At 45.4% G+C, this 19,416-nt stretch overlaps 1 protein-coding gene across 2 annotated transcripts; it reads left to right on the forward strand.

Annotated features, from left to right (window-relative positions):
• Nucleotides 1-12,172: 12,172 nt before the first annotated feature.
• Nucleotides 12,173-19,170, forward strand: LOC118374416 (2-acylglycerol O-acyltransferase 1-like). 2 transcript variants are annotated; one of them, XM_035760831.2, is made up of 6 exons: nt 12,173-12,324; nt 12,456-12,634; nt 14,203-14,407; nt 14,675-14,849; nt 15,428-15,627; nt 16,251-19,170. In XM_035760831.2, exons 1-6 carry the CDS (start codon nt 12,228-12,230, stop codon nt 16,403-16,405), a joined length of 1,011 nt encoding a protein of 336 aa, XP_035616724.1. In that variant the 5' UTR covers nt 12,173-12,227; the 3' UTR covers nt 16,406-19,170. The 2 variants fall into 2 exon arrangements, with proteins under 2 accessions (XP_035616724.1, XP_035616725.1); XM_035760832.2 differs by having other exon boundaries at nt 14,675-14,843.
• Nucleotides 19,171-19,416: the final 246 nt, after the last annotated feature.

The following is a 19,416-nucleotide window of genomic DNA, read 5'->3' on the forward strand; positions in this document are numbered from 1 at the left end:
CATAGGCTATCAAATATTAGGCTTCTTAATCCACAATCACACTGGATTATGCCTAGCCTAATTCATCAGACTGTGATAGTAAACGCGGTTAGATTATGCCCTATTGAAGACCAGTGGAGGCTGGGGTCAAAGATTGTAGGCGTGACCAAGGCCCCTACTACCATAGTACACCCCACCTATTTGCTGAAAAGTTTTGTGATGTACAAAAGATTGTCTATTATATTGACAAGATATTTGAGTGACTGCTCTATCAATGGAAACGCATGTCCTCAAAGATGGAAGACAGGCAGGACGAGGTGAGGTCAGGTGGGACCATTCTAGCTAATAAGACGGCAGATACGTGTGAACAACAGGGCATACAGATAGATAGACAAACAAACCAAAATAAAAGCTCATTCTTCTCATGCTTTGGCACGAGGGTCTGTTATATAAACTGATTTAAAGCAGTGTTAGGGGAAAAATATACAACATTATAAAAATCCATGTACACAAACAAGTGTGTAGTTAAAATTGGGAAAACACACATTTCTTTCCACAGGGCCGTGGGGTGAGACAGGGATGCAGCTTGAGCCCCACCCTCTTCAACATATAGCTATGTCAACAAATTGGCAAGGGCACTAGAATAGTCTGCATCACCTGGCCTCACCCTACTAGAATCTGAAGTCAAATGTCTACTGTTTGCTGATCTGGTGCATCTGTCCCCAACTGTCATGTATCCCCCCGTTACTGCTGTTCATTCCGTTCACCAGCTCCGGAGGTCTACGTCATCAGCCTTCTAGGCATCACTGAACTTTATCATTACCACCAACCCCGAACTGTCTTGTCTCATTAGTATGTTTGTTTTACTCCATGTGTAACTCTGTGTCGTTGTATCTGTCGAACTGCTTTGGCCAGGTCGCAATTGTAAATGAGAACTTGTTCTCAACTTGCCTACCTGGTTAAATAAAGGTGAAAAAAAAAATATGCACACCTGGTTCCCATTCCCCCTGATTAGTGTGTATATATGTGCCCTCTGTTCCCCTTTGTCCTTGTTGATCATTGTCCTATGCCTGTTGGTCTTGTGAGTACCCGTGCTCTGTTTTATTTGGGTTTTTGGTGTTACGTGTATTTTGTGCACTTGTTATTACAGATCTTGTTCTGGGAATTATTTGGAGGTTTACACCTAGCTCTTTTGTTTTAGGTAAAGACTTTTTAAAAAATAACTTATTCCTGCGCCTGTCTCCCATCCTTATGCAACGCGACAGAATGATCGACCCATTATAAATGGAGACAGCGGGAAAGTCTGTGCTGGCGACCATCGTAGGGACAGTCCAGCATAACGAGGACTGTCTCTCCAGACTCGGCAGCGATATGGACAGCGTGCTGGCAACCATCCTGCGTTTGGAGGGGAATGTACAGTCCCACTAGTCTCCAGCACTGGTTCTGGTACCAACCTCCACACCACCACTACCTGCCCCTGTCCCATCTGAGCTGGTTTGCGGAATACCCCTGAGCGCTTTCACGGTGCGCCAGCGAGATGCAAGGGATTCCTTCTGCAAGGCGACCTGTACCTTGCTCTCTACGCTAAGGCTTGCCACCGTCATCTCGTCACTGACAGGACGGGCCCTGGACTGTGATGCCGCGGTTTGGAAGACGGGTGGACCCGAGGTTGAGTCCTATGAGCGCTTCACTCTCCTCTTCCGCTCGGTATTTGATCATCCTGTGGAGGGCCGAGAGGGGGGTGAGCGCCTACTCCGACTATGCCAGGGATCTAGGACCGCCTCGGAGTTCGCCCTGGAGTTCCCGACAATCGCGGCCTCCACTGGAAGGAACGAGTCGGCCCTGGTTACCGTTTCCCCCAGCGGACTACGGGAGGAGGTACAGATGGAGTAAGCCTGCCGTGATGACCATGTGTCACTTGACCAGCTCATCATCATGGTGATCCGGTTGGACAACCTCTTGCGGTCCGACAAAGACCTACACAGGAATCCGGAGCCCATGGCTACACGTGCTCTGTAGTCAAAGCAGATGGAGGTGGACTCTGCACGTTTGCCCGAGGTAGAGCGTAGGAGAAGGAGGAATCTGGGCATTTCTCCCCTACCTGCCCTCTAACCAATAATAGGCGAGGAGGTGACAAACCAGGGAATTCCCTTACTCCAAACTAGATAGGAGGCAAGATCTCCTCTCCTTTTCTGTCAACTAAACTAGTGTGTTTCCCAATTAAATTCCCTGAATACCCTAGCCTCTCACTCTCGTTAGCTCTGATTGATTCCAGTACTGCCGGGAATCATTTAGATAGCGCACTGGCCACTGCATTACACATTCCTTTGGTTCCCCTACAGTCCAACATTTCGGTTCGAGCCCTGGATAATCGTCCAAAAGGACAGGGCTTGTACATCACATCACTGTTCCAATTTCTCTGCTGACCCATGACACTCATTTAGAACAGGTCACCTTTTTGATTATAGACACCCCCACGCACCCCATTGTTTTAGGTCTCCCCTGGTTGAGTTGGCATAGCCCTGTTATTTCCTGGTCTGAGAGGAGACTGCTGGGTTGGTCGCAGGAGTGTCAGGGGAGGTGTCTTGTGGTGTCTGTCAACACCACTACGGTGGAAATTCCAGACCACGAACCTCAAGTGGATTTACTGGAGGAACACCAGGATCTGCACCGGATTTTCTCTAAGACCCAGGCTTCACGCCTGCCTCCTCATCGCCCCTGGGACTGGGCCATTGACCTGCTGTCTGACGCAGGCCTCCCAAGAGGACACGTCTATCCCCTCTCAAATGTGGAGACCGAGGCCATGGAGATCTACATACAGGAGAGCCTCCAGAAAGGTGTTATCCGCCCCTCTACGTCACCAGCCTCCTCAAGCTTCTATTTTGTTAAGAAGAAAGATGGGGGACTGCGCCCCTGCATTACTTATCGAACACTGAAGCCACCGTGAAGTTCAGCTATCCTTTACCCCTCATCCCAACCATCATCGAACAAACGCATGTGGCACAGCACTTCACGAAACTGGACTTGAGGGGCGCCAACAATCTGATGCGCATTTGTGCAGGCGATAAATGTAAAACGGCCTTCTCCACGACCACGGGGCGGCAGGGTAGCCTAGTGGTTAGTGTTGGACTAGTAACCGGAAGGTTGCAAGTTCAAACCCCCGAGCTGACATAGTACAAATCTGTTGTTCTGCCCCTGAACAGGCAGTTAACCCACTGTTCCTAGGCTGTCATTGAAAATAAGAATTTGTTCTTAACTGACTTGCCTGGTTAAATAAAGGTAAAATAAAAAATAAAAAAAAATGTATTACCAGTATCTCTTAATGCCCTTTGGCATGTCTAATGCTCCTTCCGTCTTCCAGGCCTTTATTAACTAAGTGTTTCGGGACATGCTGGGAAGGGGCATAGTGGTTTATATAGAGAATATTTTGGTCTATTCTGCTGACCGCGCCCAGCATGTCTCGTTAGTCAGGTCTGTGCTGGGAAGAATGTTGGAGCATAATCTACAGTTGTAGTCGGAAGTTTACATACACTTAGGTTGGAGTCATTAAAACTTGTTTTTCAACCACAAACTATAGTTTTGGCAAGTCAGTTAGGATATCTAAAATCAAATCAAATCAAATGTATTTGTCACATACACATGGTTAGCAGATGTTAATGCAAGTGTAGCGAAATGCTTGTGCTTCTAGTTCCGACAATGCAGTAATAAGTAATCTAGTAATCTAACCTAACAATTCCAAAACTACTACCTTATACACACAAGTGTAAAGGGATAAAGAATATCTACATAAAGATATGAATGAGTGATGGTACAGAACGGCATAGGCAAGATGCAGTAGATGGTATCGAGTACAGTATATACATATGAGATGACTAATGTAGGGTATGTAAACAAAGTGGCATAGTTTAAAGTGGCTAGTGATACATGTATTACATACAGATGCAGTAGATGATATAGAGTACAGTATATACATATACATATGAGATGAATAATGTAGGGTATGTAAACATTATATTAAGTAGCATATTTTAAAGTGGCTAGTGATATATTTTACATAAATATCCATCAATTCCCATTATTAAAGTGGCTGGAGTTGAGTCAGTGTGTTGGCAGCAGCCACTCAATGTTAGTGGTGGCTGTTTAACAGTCTGATGGCCTTGAGATAGAAGCTTATCATTTTTCCAACAATTGTTTACAGACAGATTATTTCACTTAGAATTCACTGTATCAATTCCACTGTGTCTTTAAACAGCTTTGAAAAATCCAGAAAATTATGTCATGGCATTAGAAGCTTCTGATAGGCTAATTGACATCATTGGAGTCAATTGGAGGTGTACCTGTGGATGTATTTCAAGGCATACCTTCAAACTCAGTGTCTCTTTGCTTGACATCATGGGAACATCAAAAGAAATCAGCCAATCCCTCATGAAAAGACCTCCACAAGTCTGGCTCATCCTTGGGAGCAATTTCCAAATGCCTGAAGGTACCACGTTCATCTGTACAAACAATAGTACGCAAGTATAAACACCATGAGACCACGCAGTCGTCATACTGCAGTAAAACGAGTCCTATATCGACGTAACCTGAAAGGCCGCTCCGCAAGGAAGAAGCCACTGCTCCAAAACCGCCATAAAAAGACAGACTACAGTTTGCAATTGCACATGGGGACAAAGATCATACTTTTTGGAGAAATGTCCTCTGGTCTGATGAATCAAAAATAGAACTGTTTGGCCATAATGACCATCGTTATGTTTGGAGGAAAAAGGGGGAGGCTTGCAAGCCAAAGAACACCATCCCAACCGTGAAGCACGGGGGTGGCAGCATCATGTTATGGAGGTGCTTTGCTGCAGGAGGGACTGGTGCACTTCACAAAATAGATGGCATCATGAGGAGGAACATTATGTGGATATATTGAAGTAACATCTCAAGACATCAGTCAGGAAGTTAAAGCTTGGTCGCAAATGTTTTGTTTCACCTTTATTTAACCAGGTAGGCAAGTTGAGAACAAGTTCTCATTTACAATTACGACCTGGCCAAGATAAAGCAAAGCAGTTTGACACATACAACAACACAGAGTTACACATGGAGTAAAACAAACATACAGTCAATAATACAGTATAAACAAGTCTATATACGATGTGAGCAAATGAGGTGAGATAAGGGAGGTAAAGGCAAAAAAAGGCCATGGTGGCAAAGTAAATTCAATATAGCAAATAAAACACTGGAATGGTAGATTTGCAGTGGAAGAATATGCAAAGTAGAAATAAAAATAATGGGGTGCAAAGGAGCTAAATTAATTAATTAATTAAATACAGTAGGGAAAGAGGTAGTTGTTTGGGCTAAATTATAGGTGGGCTATGTACAGGTGCAGTAATCTGTGAGCTGCTCTGACAGTTGGTGCTTAAAGCTAGTGAGGGAGATGTGTTTCCAGTTTCAGAGATTTTTGTAGTTCGTTCCAGTCATTGTCAGCAGAGAACTGGAAGGAGAGGCAGCCAAAGAAAGAATTGGTTTTGGGGGTGACTAGAGAGATATACCTGCTGGAGCGTGTGCTACAGGTGGGTGCTGCTATGGTGACCAGCGAGCTGAGATAAGGGGGACTTTACCTAGCAGGGTCTTGTAGATGACATGGAGCCAGTTGGTTTGGCGACGAGTATGAAGCGAGGGCCAGCCAACGAGAGCGTACAGGTCGCAATGGTGGGTAGTATATGGGGCTTTGGTGACAAAACGGATTGCACTGTGATAGACTGCATCCAATTTGTTGAGTAGGGTATTGGAGACTATTTTGTAAATGACATCGCCAAGTCGAGGATCGGTAGGATGGTCAGTTTTACAAGGGTATGTTTGGCAGCATGAGTGAAGGATGCTTTGTTGCGAAATAGGAAGCCAATTCTAGAATTAACTTTGGATTGGAGATGTTTGATATGGGTCTGGAAGGAGAGTTTACAGTCTAACCAGACACTTAAGTATTTGTAGTTGTCCACGTATTCTAAGTCAGAGCCGTCCAGAAAAGTGATGTTGGACAGGCGGGCAGGTGCAGGTAGCGATCGGTTGAAGAGCATGCATTTAGTTTTACTCGTATTGAAGAGCAATTGGAGGCCACGGAAGGAGAGTTGTATGGCATTGAAGCTTGCCTAGAGGGTTGTTAACACAGTGTCCAAAGAAGGGCCAGAAGTATACAACATGGTGTCGTCTGCGTAGAGGTGGATCAGAGCAAGAGCGACCTCATTGATGTATACAGAGAAGAGAGTCGGTCCAAGAATTGAACCCTGTGGCACCCCCATAGAGACTGCCAGAGGTCCGGACAGCAGACCCTCCAATTTGACACACTGAACTCTATCAGAGAAGTAGGTTGGTGAACCAGGCGAGGCAATCATTTGAGAAACCAAGGCTGTTGAGTCTGCCGATGAGGATGTGGTGATTGACAGAGTCGAAAGCCTTGGCCAGATCAATGAATACGGCTGCACAGTAATGTTTCTTATCAATGGCGGTTAAGATATCGTTTAGGACCTTGAGCGTTGCTGAGGTGCACCCATGACCATCTCTGAAACCAGATTGCATAGCAGAGAAGGTATGGTGAGATTCGAAATGGTCGGTAATCTGTTTGTTGACTTGGCTTTCGAAGACCTTAGAAAGGCAGGGTAGGATAGATATAGGTCTGTAGCAGTTTGGGTCAAGAGTGTCCCCCCCTTTGAAGAGGGGGATGACCGCAGCTGCTTTCCAATCTTTGGGAATCTCAGACGACACGAAAAAGAGGTTGAACAGGCTAGTAATAGGGGTGGCAACAATTTCGGCAGATAATTTTAGAAAGAAAGGGTCCAGATTGGGTCCAAATGGGTCTTCAAAATGTACAGTGGCCCCAAGCATACTTCCAAAGTTGTGGCAAAATGGCTTAAGGACAACAAAGTCAAGGTATTGGAGTGGCCATCACAAAGCCCTGACCTCAATCCTGTAGAAAATGTGTGGGCAGAACTGAATAAGTGCGTGCGTGCGAGCAAGGAGGCCTACAAACCTGACTCAGTTACACCAGCTCTGTCAGGAGGAATGGGCCAAAATTCACCCAATTCATTGTGGGAAGCTTGTGGAAGGCTACCTGCAATGTTTTACCCAAGTTAAACAATTTATGCAATGGAGGCACTTGCTGGAGTGGTCCAAACACCCTTTCCTGGTGTGGATGGACCACCGAAACCTGGAGTACATCAGGGCAGCAAAGAGGCTAAACCCAAGACAGTTCAGGTGGGGTCTATTCTTCGCCAGGTTCCAATTTAAGCTTTCCTATAGGCCAGGCTCGAAGAACGTGAAGGCGGAAGCCCTGTCTCACCTCTATGATGCAGAGGAGAGGCAGGGAGAGGAGACCTCCATCATCCCTCCGTTCCGTATCATCGTGCTAGTGGTGTGGGACATGGATGCCGACATACAGCAGGCCCTGTGTATGGAACCTGCACCTGCCCACCTCTGTGACTGACCCAAAATGAAGGAAAGCTTTGACTATGTACAGACTCCGTGAGCATAGCATCGCCATTGAGAGAGGCCGCCACAGGCAGATCTGGCTCTCGAGAGAAGACAGGCTTTGTGCACACTGCCCACAAAATGAGGGGAAAACTAAGCTACACCTCCTAACCTCCTGCCAAATGTATGACCATATTAGAGACTGTCACAGAGGGAGTCAGGAAGTAGGTGCAGAAGGAGAGTTTAGTAACAATGACGCAAGGCAAATTAACAAAAATGTGAGGACAGACACTGGGATTTGAGAAGCAAGTACAGGGAGTGAACATTTAATGTATAACGGCTGTGAAATGAAACATGGACAGCATCTGGACAAGGAAAATATAACAACAATAATGCTGACACGGGGATCAAACTGAGGAACAGACAGATATAGAGGGGGCAATCACTAAAGTGGTGGAGTCCAGGCGAGTCCAATGAAGCGCTGATGCGCGTAATGATGGTGACAGGTGGGTGTAATGATGGGCAGCCTGCCAGAGAGGGGGAGCGGGGGCAGGCATGACAAAAACAGGGGATGTGTACTGAACATGAAAACAAACCAATACTGCCTGATGAAGGTAATCAAGGTGATGATGAAGTCCAGGTGTGAGTAATGATGGGGGGAGAGAGGGAGCGGGAGTAGGTGTGACAGAGACAGAGATCTCCCTCAGATTATACAGACCCACAAATGACTAGAAACTAAATCCAATTTGGATTAATTTCCATATCTATTAGGTGAAATACCACAGTGTGGCATCCCAGCATCAAGATTTGTGACCTGTTGCCACAAGACAAGGGCAACCAATGAACACCATTGTAAATACAACCCATATTTATGTTTATTTATTTTCCCTTTTGTACTTCAACTATTTGCACATTGTTGCAACACTGTACATAGCCATAATATAACATTTGAAATGTCACTGTCATGACTTCTGCCGAAGTCGTTGCCTCTCCTTGTTCGGGCGGTGCTCCGCGTTCGACGTCACCGGTCTTCTAGCCATCATTGATCCTTTTTTCATTTTCCATTGGTTTTGTCTTGTCTTCCCACACACCTGTTTTCAATCCCATTCATTACCTGTCGTGTATTTAACCCTCTGTTTACCTCGGTGCCTGTGCTGGCTCATCCGGATCCCTCTCTGCCATTCATAGTGGAGGTGGACGCATCCGAAGCTGGGATAGGAGCAGTGCTCTCTCAGCCTTCAGGTACGCCACTGAAGCTTCGCCCCTGTGCTTTCTTTTCGAAGAAGCTCAGCCCAGCGGAGCGAAACTATTATGTGGGGAACCGAGAGCTGTTAGCTGTCGTAGAAGCCTTGAAGGTGTGGAGGCATTGGCTTGAGGGGGCTAAACACCCTTTTCTCATCTGGACTGACCACCGCAATCTGGAGTACATCCGGCAGGCGAAGAGATTGAATCCTCGCCAGGCAAGGTGGGCCATGTTTTTCACTCGTTTTGTGTTTACTCTTTCTTACAGACCAGGCTCCCAGAACATTAAGGCAGACGCATTGTCTCGGCTGTATGACACAGAGGAGCGGTCCATGGATCCCACTCTCATACTCCCAGCTTCGTGTCTGGTGGCGCCGGTAGTGTGGGAGCTGGTCGCGGACATTGAGCGGGCGTCACGTGCAGAGCCTTCTCCCCCTGAGTGTCCAGCTGGTCGTCTGTACGTTCCGTCTGCTGTCCGCGACCGATTGATATATTGGGCTCACACGTCACCCTCCTCTGGTCATCCTGGGATAGGTCGGACGATGCGCTGTCTTGAAGGAAGGTACTGGTGGCCTACTTTAGCTAAGGATGTGAGGATTTATGTTTCTTCCTGTTCGGTGTGCGCCCAGTGCAAGGCTCCTAGACATCTGCCCAGAGGTAAGCTACAACCTCTACCCGTTCCTCAACGGCCATGGTCGCACCTGTCGGTGGATTTTTTGACTGATCTTCCACCTTCACAGGGTTACACCACGATCCTGGTCGTTGTGGATCGGTTTTCAAAGTCCTGTCGTCTCCTCCCTTTGCCCGGTCTCCCTACGGCCTTACAAACTGCAGAGGCCCTGTTTACACACGTTTTCCGGCACTATGGGGTGCCTGAGGATATAGTGTCTGATCGGGGTCCCCAGTTCACATCAAAGGTCTGGAAGGCGTTCATGGAGCGTCTGGGGATCTCGGTTAGTCTTACCTCAGGTTTTCACCCCGAGAGTAATGGGCAGGTGGAGAGAGTTAACCAGGATGTGGGTAGGTTTCTGCGGTCTTATTGCCAGGATCGGCCGGGGGAGTGGGCAAAGTTCGTGCCCTGGGCAGAGATGGCTCAGAACTCGCTACGTCACTCCTCCACTAACCTTAGTCCCTTTCAATGTGTATTAGGGTATCAGCCGGTTCTGGCTCCTTGGCATCAGAGCCAGACCGAGGCCCCTGCGGTGGACAATTGGTTTCGGCACGCTGAGGAAACCTGGGAGGCAGCCCACGTCCACCTTCAGCGTGCCATAAGGCGCCAGAAAATTGGCGCAGACCGTCGCCGCAGTGAGGCCCCAGTGTTCGCACCAGGGGACAGGGTCTGGCTCTCGACCCGAAACCTGCCCCTTCGCCTGCTCTGCCGGAAGCTGGGTCCGTGGTTTGTGGGGCCGTTTAAAGTCCTGAGGAGAGTGAACAAGGTATGTTATAGGTTACAACTACCCACTCATTACCGTATTAATCCCTTGTTCCATGTGTCTCTCCTCAGGCCGATGGTGGCTGGCCCGCTCCAGGAGGCTGAAGTGCGTGATGTTCCTCCGCCTCCTCTAGACATCGAGGGGGTTCCGGCGTACTCTGTTCGATCCATTTTGGATTCGAGACGTTGGGCGAGGGGCCTTCAGTACCTCGTGGACTGGGAGGGGTACGGGCCGGAGGAGAGATGCTGGGTTCCGGTGGAGGACGTGTTAGATCCTTCCATGTTATCAGAATTCCACCGTCTCGATCCGGATCGCCCTGCACCTCGCCCTCCAGGTCGTCCCCGAGGCCGGTGTCGACCCTAAGCTGGAGCCGCGAGTCAGGGGGGGGTACTGTCACGACTTCTGCCGAAGTCGTTGCCTCTCCTTGTTCGGGCGGTGCTCGGCGTTCGATGTCACCGGTCTTCTAGCCATCATTGATCCTTTTTTCATTTTCCATTGGTTTTGTCTTGTCTTCCCACACACCTGTTTTCAATCCCATTCATTACCTGTTGTGTATTTAACCCTCTGTTTCCCCTCATGTCTTTGTCAGAGATTGATTTGTTGTCAGTGTAGTGTTATTGTTTGTATAGGTGCGCGTCGGGTCTTCGTACCCATGTTTTGTTTGTTTGTACATTTATTGTTAAGGAGCATACTTGTGGAACTTTATTAAAAGACTCCATATTTACACTCCATTTGACTCTCCTGCGCCTGACTTCCCTGCCACCTATTACACCTATGCTTGACAGTCGCTAATCTTTTGAAACTTTTGTGAGCGTAATGTTAATTTTTGATTGTTTATTTCACCTTTGCCAAAGCAAATTAAATAGATAATAAACAATGTAAGCACATTTCCCATGCCAATAAAGCCATTTGAATTAAATTGATAGAGGACTCATTGTCACGACTTCCGCCAAAGTTGGTCCTTCTACTTGTTTGGGCGGCTTTCGGTGTTCGACGTCACCGGCTTTCTAGTCACCACCGATCCATGTTTAATTTTAGTTTTGTTTTGTCTTCATTATACACACCTGGTTTCCATTCCATAATCAATGTTCCTTATTTAACCCTCTGGATTCCCTTTCTGTTTTGTGAGTGATTGTCATTGTCATGTGGGTTCGTTCTTTGTGCTCTGGATATTTGTATTTTTCCTTGTTGGAACATTGCTTACATTTAGAGTAAATTCAGATTATTACTCATACCTGTGTCCTGCGCCTGACTCCGCTTATCCATTCACCTAATCGCTGACACTCATCTTTATGTCTGTGCCATTATAGCATCTGTGACAGTATGGTCAGCGCCATTGATGCGACCTCCATTTTAATGTAGTCAATTTTCTTCATATATTATATATATATTATTATTCCTTGGCTGAATGCGCTCAACCCATAGGAATCCCCACCCAATTGACTACTTTAAAATAGTGGAAGCCCTCAATGGCAATGTCCATGCTAAAATGGTTTATATCCATGATGAAAACAGGTACAACTCCTATATAAAGTCATTTTTGGGTAAGTCGCCGAAATGCCAAGTGTATCAGTGCATTCGTAACAACCTAACCATTATGAAACTTCTATTCAATCAAATGAGACTCCCCTAGCAAATTGGCAATTACATTTTTCTAGACCAAGTTAGACACATTCTCATTGATCTCCATCGCAAAAATTCCACATTCGTGGGCTTATTTTTGTAGACAGAGTTTAGGCAGAGTAAAACCTTGCTTCACCTCTTCCTCTCTGGGTGTACTTAATTAAACTGTTTGCTTGAACTTTACGTTTTCCACAAGATGGTGCTAGAACAAAGAAACCAGATCAGGCTAGCAATCACGTTTAGAGCAGTGTTTTGGAAGTTGATAAAGTAAAGTGTATTATAAGCACCCAGGCACACGAGAATGAGTATAGCCTATCATTTGTATTTGACTTGAATAGTCCTGCGCCTGAAGTCTCGTCAAAATGCCACGAACTTGGACGACTGCCTTGTTAGAGCTGCTAAGTATAAAAAGATTTTGGCAAGGACAGGGGCATAAGATAGTGACCCTTCCTCTGCTCTGTTCCCCTGATATCATTTTAGAACCCGGGAGTGGGAACCGCAGACATGGTGAAGATTGAGTTTGCACCCTTGAATATCCCGCTCAACCGACGTTTCCAGACAGCTGCAGTTCTTCAATGGGTCTTCTGCTTTCTCTTTGGAGGTAACTGGTAGGCTACTGCGCACTTCCTCACCTTCAGCAAATCATAACCATAGTGGCCCAGGGATGGGGTCAATTCAAGTCAGTGCTTGCTTATGTGATGCCCATATTTTTCTGCACATCCATCTGTCTAGCGCAGTGTTGTTTTTGTGTGTACGTTGTGATCGTGTTGAATGGATACTGGCACGTGGCTGCTCTGTATGCCCTGTGGCTCTACCTGGACTGGGACACACCTCAGGCTGGGGGCCGCAGGTCTGACTGGGTACGCCACTGGACCGTGTGGAAACACTTCGGAGACTATTTCCCCATCCATGTAAGTAGGCTTAGGACGTTTTCTGGGTGTTTAGCCTATGCATTTTATGATGCATGGACGCCAATTAATATAAAGCCTCATTATTATCAACAGTAATAGGTTATTACACCATTCTTTGCATAATTTAGACGGTCTGTAAAGACACTCAGAATTCCTTATTGAATTCCATGTTTGATTAATAATAACACAACTTGTATACAACAATAACGCAATTTGTATACAAATGCCGATTAACTGACTGATGAAAATATAATTGAGGACGTTTGTCTCAAAGCAAGCATGACTGCCAACCTACTCTTTATCCACTGCCCTCTGGTGTATTAATAGCTCAAATAGGTCAAAGCCATTGTAAAGAGGTCATTGGCCAATACATCATGGTATTTCCATGGCTAAAGGCCCAGCCCCCTGTCACATCCAGCCATTCTGTGGTTGAGTTCCTGCCCGACTACATTGCAGTGTAAAAACATTTGAGGTGACTGACAGTGACACATGGACAGACAGTGACACAATAAATACTTCCTTGCACACTCTTGCCTGCACCTAGCTGATCTAGGGTGTAATCATTAGTCCAACAGTTGCAAATGAAAGTTTCTAATGGACAAAACCAGGTATGTTTATCCCCGTTTCGTTCTGTTTAAGAAACGTTTTTTTAACAGAATTGGCGGAATGAATACACCACTGATCACACGTAAACACAGTTCACTTTCATAGCAGTCACATTGTATTCCTTCTCACATCTATGCGCTCCCCTCCTCTTACCCTTTCCCTTCACTTGTGGACTTCAATGCACAACATTTGATATGACCAGGCATGTGACCTGGTGAAAAAACCTTTCCAAGCCTAAACTAGCTAGCTGCATTTGATAGCTAAGTAAGTGAAACTGAAAAAAAATACAGATCTCTTGCTTTTCCTTCATTTTGGAATAAATTAATTTGTTCATTCTCTCTCTTTGAGTCTACTAGTTACCACATTTTATGCACTGCATTGCTAGCTAACTGTAGCTTATGCATTCAGTACTAGATTCATTCTTTAATCATTTGATTGTGGAGACAACATGTCAGTTCATGATGCAAGAGCTCTGATATTTTGGAAGACGTCCTCCGGAAGTTGTCATAATTACTGTTTAAGTCTATGGGAGAGGGTGAAAACCATGAGCCGCCTAGGTTTTGTATTGAAGTCAATATACCCAGAGGACGGAAGCTCGATGCCTCTAGAGTGCTGTTGGGGTTACTGTAGACCTTCATTGAAAAACGGTGTGTTTTAATCAATTATTTGGTGAAGTGAATATATTTAGTATAATTTTATCTAAAACTATCACTTTCTTAAATGAAATTCACTGAGGAGGATGGTCCTCCCCTTCCTCCTCTGAGGAGCCTCCACTGATCTTACAAGGCCTGGTTATGTATTTAACATATTAGCTAACCACATCATATGACATAACCATCTGATGCCCGACTGCACAGTCAATGACGTGGCACACAACCATTGGTTGTACATCTAGTCGGGCAGGAACTCAACCTGTGTCTTATCCATTATCCTCTCACTATTCATGTCTTGTCTGTGGTCAGCTGATTAAGACATGTGACCTAGACCCAGAGAGGAACTACCTGATGGGTTTCCATCCTCACGGAATCCTGGTCGCCGGAGCATTTGGGAATTTCTGTACTGAATACACAGGCTTCCGGGAGCTCTATCCAGGAATGACTCCTTACCTGCATACCCTCGGCATCTGGTTCAGCTTCCCATTCTTCCGGGAGTATCTCATGTCCTCAGGTGAACCTTATGAGGGATTTATTTATTCCACCACAATGCTTCTGTTTTTTTCTGATTTAAACACTATCAATAGGTTTTTAAGGTTTGGTAAATTACATTTAAAGGTTCAAACATTGTGTGTGCACACAGTAGTGCAGTTTTAGTTTGTCAACAATTCTTTCTTCATATTGGGGATATTAGAAGTTTTTTCTAATAAAACCTGTCCTGTGAAAAAAAAAATCATGGCCCACATTTGTTCTAAATATACTGTGCTGAACTTCCCCTAAGGGGTTGTCTCTTGTTCCAAGAAGAGTCTTACCCACGTGTTGAGCCAGAAGGGAGGGGGAAACGTGTCAATCATAGTGATTGGTGGGGCGGCAGAGTCCCTGGAGGCCAGGCCTGGGAGCCTCGTCCTGGAGGCCCTCAACAGGAAGGGCTTCGTCAAGATTGCTCTCAGGTGTGGGTGAGTGCCTTATCTCCTATCAACTACTCCTCATCTATAACCGTCTCGTTTATAATCAAGTATTAGAAATGTTCATGTTGACTGAAACCTCCTCCGTAAGGGCCATTACTGAATGTACTGTAGGCCATGAAGTGAACTATGAATCTTAACCCCAGGGCTTTTAATGACAGATGTGTTGAGGTGAAAGGAAATGCACTGCAATATTTACAGCACACACACCTGCTAAAATAACAGATTTATGCCTCCGCTCAGAGGTTTGAAAGAATCGTTAATTTGACTGGGCATTTAGTTGTTAAAAACGGAACTAAGATACACTCGGGTCAGGAGGATTATGGGTAGGCACTCCACATTCCACTTCAGATAGATTGGTGTGAGCCGAAGATGACTTTGGAGTTAGCGCAATAATGACAGGAACATATATCTTTTTTAATAACAAAACATCCAAAAAGGATCAGATCACATTAAAATACATAGATTTTTGCAAACAATCACAAATGTAAAATTGCAAGGTTGCAGTCAAACGTGAAATTATGCCTCTGGTAAAAATGGAGACTTCTCTCACCCTCTCCTGCGTGCAGAGCTCATCTGGTGCCAGTGTTCTCCTTTGGGGAGAATGATCTGTTTAATCAGCTGAAGAACCCGAAGGGCTCCCTGGTCCGTACCATCCAGGAGTGCATGAGGAAGACCCTGGGCTTCAGTTTGCCTCTGTTTCACGCCCGGGGGGTTTTCCAGTACAGCTTGGGCTTCATGCCCTTCAGACAACCCATTTACACCATCGGTGAGTGGTGGGGAATGGGGGATAATGTGGGTGGAAAGTGATGGGAAGAGATGGGTGACGAGAGGGAATAGAGACTAAAATATGACCCATTTCTGTCTATGGGGAAACATATTCCGAAAACTATTTACAAACAACATTCAGAAACAATGTGCAGTCACAGTGCTCTGATTGTATGAATTCCTCTAGTTAGCTAGTCATCACCCAGATGGTCAAATAAAAGCTCACTGAGAGAACAGCCGACATATGACAAGCTGGTAAGCTGGTTCATAGGTGACTGTGTTATGGGTAACAGTAACTGTGGCAGCAGCTGTAGTCAGCCAGGACATCATGACCAGCTGGAACAGAGCCATCCACGGTGAAGGGTCACTGGGCTACAGCCAATCAAATTACCTTAGAGCTGTAACCTCATGTGTTTTGTCCTCAGTCGTGCCCTCTGTTCCACTTCCTTTATCCTTCCTCTCCCTTTCTCTCCAGTTCCTCCTCTGAGTCACTACATTTTAACATTCTATAATTCCTCTGCCTTTCATTTTCTGCTCTCACTGAATCCCCTCTGTATTTCTACTCTATCTTTCCCTCCTTACTTCTCTCCATCTCACCCCCTTCCCTTCCTCCCTCTATCTCAGTGGGAGAGCCCATAGTGGTGGAAAGGAACGTGAGCCCCTCGTCTGATGAGGTGGACAGGCTGCATGGCTGTTACCTGGGGGCGCTGGCTAAGCTGTTTGAGCAGCACAAGGCTGAGTACGGGATCCTAGAGAACCAGCACCTCATCTTCACCTGATCAGACCAGATAAACTCAGATAGCACTACACTGTAGGATTGGACCATTAAACCAGCTCCTGACCCATAAACACTGATACAGACATTCAAACAAACATAATGCAAACATGCATATAAGCACACACAGAAAATGGACACATGTGCATACTTGCACACACATATTGTGCAGCGCATTCAGAAAGTACTCAGACCCCTTGACCTTTTCCACATTTTGTGACTTTACAGCCTTATTCTAAAATGTATTAAATAGGTGTTTTTCCTCATCAATCTACACATAACACACCATAATGTCAAAGCGAAAAATTTTTTTTTAGAAATATTTGCAAATATATTAAAAATAAAAGCACACCTATTCAGACCCTTTGCTATGAGACTCGAAATTGAGCTCAGGTGCATCCTGTTCCCATTGATCATCCATGAGATGTTTCAACATCTTGATTGTAGCCCACCTGTGGTAAATTTCATTGATTGGACATGATTTGGATAGGCACACACCTGTCTATATAAGGTCCCACAGTTGACAGTGTATGTCAGAGCAAAAATCAAGCCATGAGGACGAAGGAATTGTCCATAGAGCTCCGAGACAAGATTGTGTCGAGGCACAGATCTGGGGAAAACATTTCTGCAGCATTGAAGGTCCCCAACAATACAGTGGCCTCCATCATTCTTAAATGGAAGATGTTTGGAATCACCAAGACTCTTCCTAGAGCTGGCCGCCCGGCCAAACTGAGCAATTGGGGGAGAAGGGTCTTGGTCAGGGAGGTGAGCAAGAACCCGATGGTCAACCTGACAGAGCTCCAGTTCCTCTGTGGAAATGGGAGAACCTTCCAGAAGTACAACCATCTCTGCAGCACTCCACCAAACAGACCTTTATGGTAGTGACCAGACAAAAACCACTCCTAAGTAAAAGGCACATGACAGCCTGCTTGGAGTTTGCCAAAAGGCACCTAAAGGACTCTCAGACCATGAGAAACAACATTCTCTGGTCTGATGAAACCAAGATTGAACTCTTTGGCCTGAATGCCAAGCGTCACGTCTGGAAGAAACCTGGCACCATCCCTAAGGTAAAGCATGGTGGTGGCAGCATCATGCTGTGGGGATGCTTTTCCGTGGTAGGGACTGGGAGTCTAGTCAGGATCGAGGGAAAGAAAATTTGAGTTTATTTTAGTAAAAACATGTTTACAGGGACAGTGTACATTAACCAACGTTTCAGTTGTGTGCCGGTTTTAGCCAGCCAATTAATTTTCAACCGCGGTCCATGGGCAGGTTATTAAAAACAATTACATTAACAATACAGACAATCAATGATCAGTGAGCACACGCAGAGCAACATAGGACAAGCAAGATTTAGCAGACAAACAGAGAACATAGCACAAAAAGCAACAAGACAAAATCCATAAAAGCAACAAAGTCTTTCCACACCTCACAAGTTCACCTTCCAACAAGACAACGGCCCTAAGCACACAGCCAAGATAACGCAGGGGTGGCTTCGGGTCAAGTCCCTGAATGTCCTTGAGTGGCCCAGCCAGAGCCCAGAGTTGAACCCGATCGAACATCTCTGGAGAGACCTGAAAATAGCTGTGCAGCGACACTCCCCATCTAACCTGACAGAACTAGAGAGGATCTGCAGGTAAGTATGGAATAAACGTCCTAAATACAGGTGTACCATGCTTGTAGAGTCATACCCAAGAAGACTCGAGGCTGAAGTCGCTGCCAAAGGTGCTTCAACAAAGTACTGAGTAAAGGGGTAAAAAATTATGGGGTAACATTTCTAAAAAACTGTTTTTGCTTGGTCATTTTTGGGTATTGTGTGTAGATTGATGAGGAGGATTTTTAAAAACGTTTTCGAATAAGACTCAACCGTAACAAAATGTGGAAAAAGTCAAGGGGTCTGAATACTTTCCAAATGTACTGTCTGCACACATATAAACACAGTCAAATGGCCATCACTCTGATCCTTCGCTCTCTTATACAGTCAGCATAGGTATATAGTGTAGAGAAATATTGTACAGTTGGGTGAAAATCATTTGATATCCCACTCCATTCATGACCAGCTCTTTCCTCCTGCTAACCTCAAGACACAAATGGGGCATGTCAGGTTGAGTTTGCTGCACCAAGGGAATGCATACAGGGCTTCATAGGTGATGGTTGCGTGCTAGTCTCTCTGCGGTCCTGGGGAGTGTGTCGTGCTTCTCTCTACTCCCAGTCTCTCTTTCTTTCTGCCTGAGGGGAGCAGGCAGCAATTCTAAAATAGAGCAGACATTCATGTCACATGACTTTAGCGTTCAATTTAGACCACACTGTCTGAGCTACTGCACAGAGATGCTGCCAAGATGAACCCCTGCTATGCCATTGTCTTAAACCTGTATGATAAATAGAAAGTGCCACATATAGGTTGAAAGATTGCAGGTAATGTGCTGTGAGATTTTGTTAATGGCATGAAATACGGATTGGAAAGGGAATCAGGTCAGGATTGCATTGTAAGGGATTGAACATTGAGCAATGGGATTTGGATTTGGCATTTAGAACATGTGGGGGGGGGGGTCTTTGACTCAGTGGATCATGACATGGACAGAATTCTGTGGAAAGTGTAGACATCATAGGTGGTTACTCTCTCAAAGATATTGCTAAATTCCCAAGACATGGATTGGCTAATATATTTCTAGATGTGTGAATAAACTAATGTAGGGCTGATGTGTGCATAACTGTGTTTTAAAGTCCAAATGTTATTCATTTTGTATAAATACACAAATACTGTTGTCAGATTTTGAGTTGTCCTCTTGTAATCTATTTACTCATAACATATTTTCTTTACTTACACCTTTAAAGGCCCAGTGAAGTCAAAATTCTGTTTTCCTGTGTTTTGTATCACATTGTACATCAGCTGAACAAACTAACACTAAAAGTGTGGTTTTGTTTATATTAGTGTTATTTCCTGATAGTCGCTGGTTGAAAATACACTCTACACAGGACCTTCTAATCAGCAGGTTTGCAAAGGCGGGAGATTCTGCT

The sequence above is a fragment of the Oncorhynchus keta genome, chromosome 1 (assembly GCF_023373465.1).
Source record: "Oncorhynchus keta strain PuntledgeMale-10-30-2019 chromosome 1, Oket_V2, whole genome shotgun sequence".
NCBI classification, from domain to species: Eukaryota; Metazoa; Chordata; class Actinopteri; order Salmoniformes; family Salmonidae; genus Oncorhynchus; species Oncorhynchus keta.

Excerpts from the sequence above, each read along its gene's own strand:
- LOC118374416 (XM_035760831.2), top strand. The coding sequence starts at position 12,228 with ATGGTGAAGATTGAGTTTGCACCCTTGAATATCCCGCTCAACCGACGT. Across the intron at positions 12,325-12,455 it reads CTTCTGCTTTCTCTTTGGAG|CGCAGTGTTGTTTTTGTGTG; the intron begins GTAACTGGTAGG and ends CCATCTGTCTAG. Across the intron at positions 14,408-14,674 it reads GGAGTATCTCATGTCCTCAG|GGGTTGTCTCTTGTTCCAAG; the intron begins GTGAACCTTATG and ends ACTTCCCCTAAG.